Source organism: Mytilus edulis, chromosome 12, assembly GCF_963676685.1.
Source record: "Mytilus edulis chromosome 12, xbMytEdul2.2, whole genome shotgun sequence".
Classification (NCBI taxonomy): Eukaryota; Metazoa; Mollusca; class Bivalvia; order Mytilida; family Mytilidae; genus Mytilus; species Mytilus edulis.
In genome coordinates, this window is record NC_092355.1 from 27,505,422 (window position 1) to 27,515,620 (window position 10,199).

The 10,199-nt window shown below is 30.3% G+C and overlaps 1 protein-coding gene across 1 annotated transcript; it reads left to right on the plus strand.

The window, feature by feature from the left end:
* LOC139497550 (ficolin-1-like) lies at positions 1–5,576 on the plus strand. Its single transcript, XM_071285778.1, has 3 exons — positions 1–172; positions 3,058–3,222; positions 5,449–5,576. The coding sequence occupies exons 1-3, from the start codon at positions 1–3 to the stop codon at positions 5,574–5,576; spliced, it is 465 nt and encodes a 154-aa protein (XP_071141879.1).
* Positions 5,577–10,199: the final 4,623 nt, after the last annotated feature.

Below are 10,199 nucleotides of genomic sequence, written 5' to 3' on the forward strand. Positions count from 1 at the left end.
ATGAGGAGTATGATCCGAAATTATGTGCAAGAAGAATTGCAAGATGTTCTTAAGCCATCGTTGAAAGAAGACTCGACAAAAGACTTGATCAGAAATATAACATTACAGGAAATGAATGACATTTTGGAGGAGCAAGGTTGGGATAAACTGTTCCATCCTGTCAATAATGAAGGTAAGTACAATATAATCATATTTAGATGTATCGAAAACAAAAATCAAGGAATTTGATACCAAGGCGGAGACTCAACGTTAAAGGTCATATGAAGCCCCCAAAGCTTGCTTTACATCCTGTTTAACGTTACAGTAATGTTAATTTTTTTATGGGCCTACTGCAATATTGAATAACATTTATAGACAGTTTCACCTCATGATGATTACAACAAGTTTGACCTGAAATGTCCTATTTATATAAGTTTGAAGTAACTATAGGTGAGATGATAAAATAACAACCAAATAAATCTAAGAAAATGTAAAACTTTGATTACTTCAATGTACAGACAGGATCAATATATTATTCTATTTTGTTTGGGGTCACTTGAAGAGGTAAATATACAAAACTGCTCGCATGTCTCTACTTGTTCCTCCTAGGTATTCTGTATACTGGTTTGTTGTCTGTTGTTTGTCACTGCATCAGTTTTTATTATTTGCTTTTTACCAGTGTGTTGCATTTTCGTATTAAGTTTAAATCTAAATTCAACCTTGGTATTGTTGCACTTTTTATATTAACATATGCAATTCTTACCTATTACCCCGAGCTAAAAATTGCGGAATCTTTTAATCATAAAGTTGCATGAATCAAACATTCATTTGTTAGGGATAATAGTTATCAAAAGTACCAGGATTATAATTTAGTACGCCAGACGCGCGTTTCGTCTACATAAGACTCATCAGTGACGCTCATATCGAAATATTTATAAAGCCAAACATGTAGAAAGTTGAAGAGCATTGCGTTTTTTATTATAGCATTTACAGGTAGTTGGTTTATATTTTTCTATTTCACTAACTTTTGATTCTCGAAGTCCCGTTTGCAACTTAGCACAACCTGCAAAATATTTCAATTTCATGTAAACATGTCAAGTTGTTGTATTATGAACTTTCTTTTCAGAAAAAAAAACCCACTTCAATATCTCAAGACTGCACTACGATACATAATCATAATCTTGAAACGACCTCTGGGTACGCACAATATATCCCGTAGACGAAAAGGCAGAGAGAGTTTATTGTGATATGGAAACAGACGGTGGAGGATGGACAGTACGTTTACTTTAACTGTAAAATAATCATTATAAATGTACGATCAACCTTCTTATTTTCGCGGATACTTTATTTCGTGATTAGTCATTTCTAGTACATTTTGGGGCTATTTCACTTCTCTATTCTCAAATTTACTTGTTGTTGTTATAAAAGGAAGAACATCCATGGTTTGAATATTTTGAACGCATTTGTTCGTTTTTGAGACAAACCGTAAGCGTGTACTTCCCTTTTGATTGGTGAATATATTAACTATTGTATGCTTCACTTTTAAATCAGTAATGCATTATTCATGCGTATTTAGAAAGAAAACAAACTAACAATATACATAGTAGATAAGATGTTCATTGATGAATTTTAGGAAATTCACACTGCAACTCAAAACAGGTGGTATATCAATTACGTTTGTTTTGCAACATACACCTGGAGAATTCTTATAAATCATGTATGGTTCATTTACTTTAGAATTGTATTGCTTTCTATTTGATATACATAAGTATAATAAGTTGTGTGAAAAATTATTGGTCATTTGAATAAACATATCCCTAAATGTTATCAAATTTAGTAATATCAACACTTTAAGATTACACACATTATGACAAAACAAATGTGCATTCTCCATGTTCTCTGCTCACTCTTGATTGGCAATAAAACGTATATCCCCCAAAGAGAAACATCTCACACAACTAATAAATTTAAATAATACTTCCGTAACATTATAAGATTTATTCTTTCAAACGGGTTACAGATTTAGTTAAAACCTTTTTTCTAGGTTATTCAGAGAAGAATAGATGGATGATCTCAATTCCAGAGACCATGGATAGATTATGAAAATGGAGTTGGAACGGTTGTTTAGGATTACTGGTTTAGTAAGTATAAGATGTTAAACTCGCATGCTTTCTAAACTAAAGATGAAAAAGATGATATCAAAAAATATATATATAATTTAAAACTGAAGCTATAACTCAAAAGATCATAAGTAAATGATACAAACATATTGATAAGTTATGGAACTTCTTTTTGATATTATGTTCTATAATATATCGTAGGAAAAAACAAAGGAGTTCAAGTATTCAGACAACAATTCTAAAACCAGATCTCAGTATACCCTTAAGGCATAATTATATCTACAAGCCGTTACAAAATTGTCGAGAAAAGTAAAATGAGGTCAATGAATCTATTCGCTTAAAATCTTGCTCTGCATCATAAAATGTATGACACTAAATAATCGACGGGAATAAACTAGTGAACGTTTTCCCCCCGTTAACTGTTAATATTGAATAATTCAATTTAAATTTTCTCGATACAACTGTTGCATTATTTAAGTTACTATTGGAATAAGAAAATAACGAAAATAAAATATACTGCAAAACTTTTTCACAGTTAATTTCACGGATTAAATAGACGAAGAAATACAGCATACAGAAAGAAAAATAGCATTGATAAATATGATGTGCTGCTTAACTACAAAATTCATAGGATAATATTCTATTGTTTCTTATCTTTTTAATTCGAATAAATTTTCATGCATTTTGAAATACTGAAAATTCACTAATTATGTCGGTGTTTTTATTATTGCAAAAAATACGACAGGTTCATAATCGAAATAATAAAAACTCGCATTTTGATTTTTTTAACATGAATTCAGCAGGATTTTTCTCAATATAGCAAAAATTGAAATAATAAATGCACGCAATAATTTCTGGATTACAGTAAAAGTAACCACATGGAACCTTTTGTCTGTCCCTTTCTCTTAATAGTTAGAGATGTTTTGTTGTAACGCTTCTGTACCATATGTATTGAAAGGAAACAAAAACATTCATAGCCTGACATCCAGTGGTAAATATGAACTGAGAACAGATCTGAAGGACCTGTCCAATACAAAGAAGTATTCTGTGTATAAATCGTTTATTGTTGGAGGTGCAGAGTCGAAGTATAAACTGACTGTTGTGAATGATAGTGGAAATGCAGGTAATAAAATGGTCTCAAATAGATACAGGAATATGTGGTATGAGTATCAATGGGACTCTCCAACCAAGTCACAAATGAATAAAATTTCATATTATAGGTCAAGGTAAGGTCTACAACACGTAGTCTTGGCTCCCACCGAAAGCTCTAAAGGGCCCCAAAAAATGACTAGTGTAAAACCAATCAAACGGGAAAACCAACGGTCTAATCTATATAAAAAACGAAAAACAACTAATAACACAGTTAAACGAATTATAAAATTTTAAAATAAACCTATATAACAACAGAATTTAAAATCGTGATAACTTTTGAACACAGCGCTTCATGTATTAAGCATTAGGTGTTGTGACTATTTTTGGTAACGGAAATATTGAAATTTAGATATTAATTTACGATGATGTTAGTATATATAATCATTAGCTAGCTGACAAAAACCAGGTTTTATCTAGCATTTTCTACATGAGGAAACGCTTGTCCCTAGTCAGAAATATTACAGGTGTTTTCATTCGTTGGAGATGTGTTTAAGCTTTTCATTTTCCTATGTTATGAAGAATTTGAACTTCTCTTAGCGATCAGTATTTTTTGTTTTATTACGTTTTTCAAGAATTATCTGTTTCGATAAAGTTCCAAATCATGACATGAATAAGATTTTAAAAATATACGTCAATAACTAAGTACAAATGAAAGACTCGCATATTTAGTCTATTTTTTTATTCTCCAACTAATGACAGTAAAGAAACAATTTATTCGTTCATTTGTTTCGCTGGACAACAAAATCATCTCATCTGCTCCAGGCGAATACATTTTTAATCGGTTACCTTCAGATACTTTTCTCAAACAGAAAACAGGAAAAACAACAGTACTCAAGTTAATTGAAGGGAGTTAAAAATAGACAAAATGTACACATGAAGAGATTAAACTTGAAGACCATGATAATACGTTTCAGTATTGCTTCACCTGAACGGCAATAAACTTTATATCAGAATTGCTTCGTATTATGTTTATTCTTGATATAGGTGAAAGTATGGCTTTAGTATGGCTATATTCGAATTGATCAATAATTTGTAGTATGTTTATTTTTTGATAAATGTGATAGTATGGCTAAGTATGTCTATATCAGAATGAAAATTCATTCATAGTATGTTTATCATTGATATAGGTGAAAGTATGGCTATATCAGAATTGATAATTGATTCGAAGTATGTTTATTCTTAATGTAGGTAGATAGTATGGCTATAGTATGGCTATATCATAATTGATAATTGATTCGTAATATGTTTATCTTTGATATAGGTGATACTATGGCTATAGTATGGCTATACCAGAATTGATAAGTAATATATAGTATGTTTATCCTTAATATAGGTGATAGTATGGCTATAATATGGCTATATGAGAATCAATCAGTAATTCATAGTATGTTTATCCTTGATATAGGTGATACAATGGCTAGAGTGTGGCTATACCAGAATTGATAAGTAATATATAGTATGTTTATCCTTGATATATGTGATAGTAAGGCTATAGTATGGCTATATGAGAATCAATCAGTAATTCGTAGTATGTTTATTCTTGATATAGGTGATACAATGGCTAGAGTATGGCTATAACAGAATTGATAAGTAATATATAGTATGTTTATCCTTGATATATGTGATAGTATGGCTATAGTATGGCTATATGAGACTCAATCAGTAATTCGTAGTATGTTTATCCTTGATATAGGTGACACAATGGCTAGAGTATGGCTATACCAGAATTGATAAGAAATTCATGGTATGTTTATCCTTGATATAGGTGATAGTATGGTTATAGTATGGCTATATGAGAATCAATCAGTAATTCGTAGTATGTTTATCCTTGATATAGGTGACAGTGTGGATATAGTATGACTATATCAGAATTGATAAGAAATTCATGGTATGTTTATCCTTGATATAGGTGATAGTATGACTATAGTATGGCTATATCATAATTGATAAGAAATTCATATTATGTTTATCCTTGATATAGGTAACATCATGACTATGGTCTGTTTATATCAGAACTTATAAGTAATTCGTAGTATGTTTATCCTTGACATAGGTGATAGTATGGCTATAGTATGGCTATATCATAATTGATAAGAAATTCATATTATGTTTATCCTTGATACAGGTAACATCATGACTCTGGTCTGTTTATATCAGAACTTATAAGTGATTCGTAGTATGTTTATTCTTGATATAGGTGATAGTATGGCGATCCATAATGGAATGAAGTTTTGTACGATTGACCCGGATACTGATCGAGATAGTGGAGCTGATTGTGCGAGACCGTATGGGGCATGGTGGCATAACCATTGTGGCGCCAGTTGACTTAACAGGAGATTCCTCAGCAACCTGTACTGGAATACTCTCAAGACATACTCAGCCAAAACGTCAGTTATGATGTTGCGAAAATTGAAATAATGGAACTCATATAAAACATTCACATGCTGAATTCTCAGCTAAAACAAATCTTGATTATTTAAAAGTTTAGAATTATTTTTTTTGTAAATAAAAACTAGCGCAAAATTATATCTTTCTTCGTGAAAAACACTTTATTTCAGATACAACATGTTTAATTAAAAGCCATCTGCAAAAGTCTTATAAAATATTTGTTATATTTTGATAACTTTTTAAAACTTAAACTTGTCGATGAAAAAGCTACAAAAAAATCAAGAGAGAAAATTTTCCCGCCAAATTTCAATTGCTAGTATCTTGAAAATAAGCACACAGAAACAGCTACAATTTTAAATAACGATCTAGTTAAGATTAATGATTGGTAAAAAAAAATGGCTTATCAATTTCAATGCCCAAAAACACTGAAAGTATGCTTATTTCAAAACAAATAAATAGACCAGAACATCCTCCATTAAATATGAATTCCCAAGAGCTACAAACAGTAAGTAAACACAAACATCCAGGTGTCTTTTTTTTCTAACAACGGATCCTAGAACGACCATAATGAATATATAGTTTCTAAAAAAATGGAAAACAACACGTTTAATAATTTATTGCGTCCGAAGCGCTTTTATGGATTTATCTTCATCAGGAACGCCAAAGTCAAACATAAATCTTACAAAGGAATAAATAAAATGAGAAAACTGAAAAATGTTCTTGATAGGTTTACACTTGAAAAAAATTACATATTATTATTTCGCCCAATTCTTGAATATGCCGATGTCGATTGGAACTCTTTAAAATCGGAGTTTGAATGCTAAACTTGAAAATACTTAGCTTGACGCAGTGCGTACCGTCACGGGGGTACTAAACTTACCAGTATAAAACATTTATATGTTGAAAGTATATGGAAAAAATTATATGAAAGACGAGTATTTAAGAGACTTATTGCCTGATTCAGTAGGAAATAGGCATGATCATAATGCAAGACAAAGAAATAATATTACACAAGTCCACACACGGACCTGTTTATATTCTGAATATTTCATCCCAGCAACAACAAAACTATGGAACACTCTTATCTTAATCATAAGAACATGTGAATCTCTATCATTATTCAAAAAACAGATTAGTACCCAAAAAAGTAAGGTCCAAGCGTATTATTATATAGGACATCGTTTTGGTCAAATTCTTCATGCTCGCTTAAAAATGAATTCAAGTTCATTGAATTCTCACCTATTCGTTCGTAATTTAGTAGACTCTCCAAATTGTCGCTGTGATGATGTAGAAACAAATTCTCGCTTCCTGTTATCTTGTCCCATATACTCTGATTTAAGATATGAACTATTAGATTCTGTTTCAGTTCTTCCTGTTCAAGTTAACACAAAAACTTTGCTTTTTGGATCAACGATACTTTCAGACGAGCAAAATAGTCTTTTATATAGTTTGGTGCCGAATTATATTATTAAAAGTAAACGTTTTAACCCTTGATGTTAATGCTTCATCATTCAATAGGAACCCAAGCATTTCATATTGTATACATGTTTATTTTTTTTATTTTTCTCATTATTTTTTTTCCTTCATCTTCCACCTTTTTCATCTTCGTATAGTTATTACAGAGCATGCCAGTATTAATATTTATGTATTGTTCAATAAGTGTATTATTTTTTTAAAAGGAGACAGATTTGTAAAAGCCAATTGCTTGTGTCTGAATCCTTAATATTATTTCATTTGTATAATATCGTTCAATGTTGATTTATCTGAATAAATATTGTTTAAACTAACACCGATATTTTTATTTTAAGTTGTATATTATGTAAAATGGCAAATCAACATGTTGAAGAAATATTTTCTTTCCAAGTTACTAGTTGTTGCAAGCATCTTTGGATAGCGTAGAAACCATTTTGTAATTCAATTGTTCCTCATATAATAAATACTGTAAAAGCGTTTTAAATACACAATTCTCATAAAAATGTTTTTGTTTTAATTAACTATCAATTGCTGCAGATTGATTATTAATTCCCGAGGGTTCACATGATGATACGTCAGTGCTTAGGTATACATTCTTTAAAATTAAAAGGATTAACTAATTCAGTCGCAATAAAGTAAAGAAAATACACAAATATCATCTGCGATTAGCTTTTTAGAAGTGTATTTTAAATTCCATAGATATGATTTGATTGTTAACCTTGGCGTTAAGTTTTTTTTTATCAGTCTTAGGTAATTAAGTCAATTTGCGGCAATACACTTTATCATAAACTGTCTAAACTTTTTTGTAATCTTGAACAAATCGTAATATCTATTTATTAGAATGTTTGATTCAAGCAGTTGAATTACGATTTGATGATAGATGTATAAGATATAGTAAACAAAGTATGTAATGTTGGCATCATCTGTAAAATATCAAATGTGTCAGATAAAACTTAATGATCGTCAGAGACTATCTAAAACTATCTAGGAAAGATTTCAAAATCTATTTTTTATCTATTTTACAAAAAATTTAATATTATTAAGTGCTTCGGTACTGACATAATTTGTCATTTATTTTTCCAAACGTTTTTCTACTATAAGTTGAGAAAGGATTTAGAAACTAAATATCCCGTGGGGAAATTCGAGATGATTTTAGTTACTATTTCTAGGTTTCATTTGGCCTAACTGCACCTTATGATGTAAAGTGTTTTTATATACCTGATTTTTGAATATATGAGTTTGAGTATCGTCATGACGATATTTCTATTGAAATTTTAGAAATCTATTTAGAATGGTTATATCTCGTGAATTGTTTGTTGATGTGTTTTCATTTTGTTCGTCTTCAATACATTATTCGATCTTATGTTTTGTCTGATGGTCGTACATTTGTCGTATACATGAATTGGGTGTTAAAATGTCAATTAACAGATGCACTTTCTTGATTTTGAATAAAGTTGAACCTCAACTTAATCTGCAATTGGTGTATGATTTTATTGTCAAATCTTTGTGAGTTTGCCTATCTTAATAGATTAGTGTGTCCTGGTGGTCTGGATTTATCAGGTAATTTCAACTAATTCAGCAAATGAACGACACTTTTCACCGTCAGAATCAGAGATCATATTTGGTTTCAGCATTCGAATATGATTGCAGACGATGTATTTTTAAGCAAGAAACAATCCCCTTTTTCTACAAATCGTATTTGTAAAGCAATTGTTTTTCTTTAGCAGATAATAACAAATCAATATTACAGATATAACAACAGAATCCATTTTTATTTTTAGCAAAAAACTAGTATGCAACTTCTTGAAACAGTTTAGTTTATATTTTGTACTAATACGTTAAGAAAGATTAACTAGTTATATACATTTACTTGACAAAATAACAAGTATTTAAAAGTCAAAAATTGTTCATAATCGCTTATAATATAATATCAAAGATTACTGGTGTGCGGTTAGTTAATTGTCTACAAATAAGGATAACGAAACATAATGAAACGACATCTGTGAGACCCGAACAGTGTTTAACCCATGTAAATATTTATGTATTGTTCACGTTATTTAAATCCTGTTTATACAAATAAACTCAACATAGATACAAGGATTGAAATTTAGAATTTGCGCTAGACGCCCGTTTTATCGTCAGAATCAGAGATCATATTTGGTTTCAGCAGTCAAATATAATTGCAGAAGATGTATTTTTGAACCAAGTAATGACACTCCCCCTTTTCTACAAACCGTATTTGTTCAACAGCTGTTTTTAATTAGCAGATAATGAATAAATATTACAAATAGAAAAAAAAGCCTTTTTGATTTTTTACGAGATAATTAAGCTGGTTCCATAGTCGGATCGTTTAGTATTGTACGAAAAGTGCAATACAAGTCAAGCATGTCAAGGATATCAGTTTCTTTTACAGAGTTGTCAGTGGTCATATAAGGTTTTAGTGATGGAAAAATAGTTCTGATGCTGTTTGGGACACGTTCAATGTACAATTTGCATACCATTAAATAAAACAAAAGCTAAAAATATAAGATAAATACAGGAAACAGTGTGATATTGATTCATCCTCAGAAATACTCAAATATAAAGGAAACATATTTGTCTAGTACTTTATGGTTGTTCCTCAAACGACAAATAAACAAGTATTTAAAATGCAAAGTTTGCCACTTATTGCTTATGATATAGTATCTAAGGTTACTGGTCAAACGCTACCTTATGCAGTTAGTTAATTGCCTAAATATAAGGGTAATGAAACACATGGAATGACATCTGTAAGACCCAAACAGTGTCCAACCCATCATGTAAAAATGTATGTATTATGCAAGTTATTGAAATCCTGCATATACAAATAAACTCATTATAGATGTATTCCATGAAATTTAGTATTGACGTCAGACGCGCTTTTCGTCTAGTAAAAACTTATCAGTAACGGTAGAATCTGAAACAAATTAATAATACCAAATGAAATACGATTTTTTGCAAAATACAGCTAAGGTCACCTATTTATGAGGAATTTTTACCATCCGACGAAAAATACACTCAAACATTATGTTAGTTTTACGACTGAAATAAGGTAATGCTATCATTGTT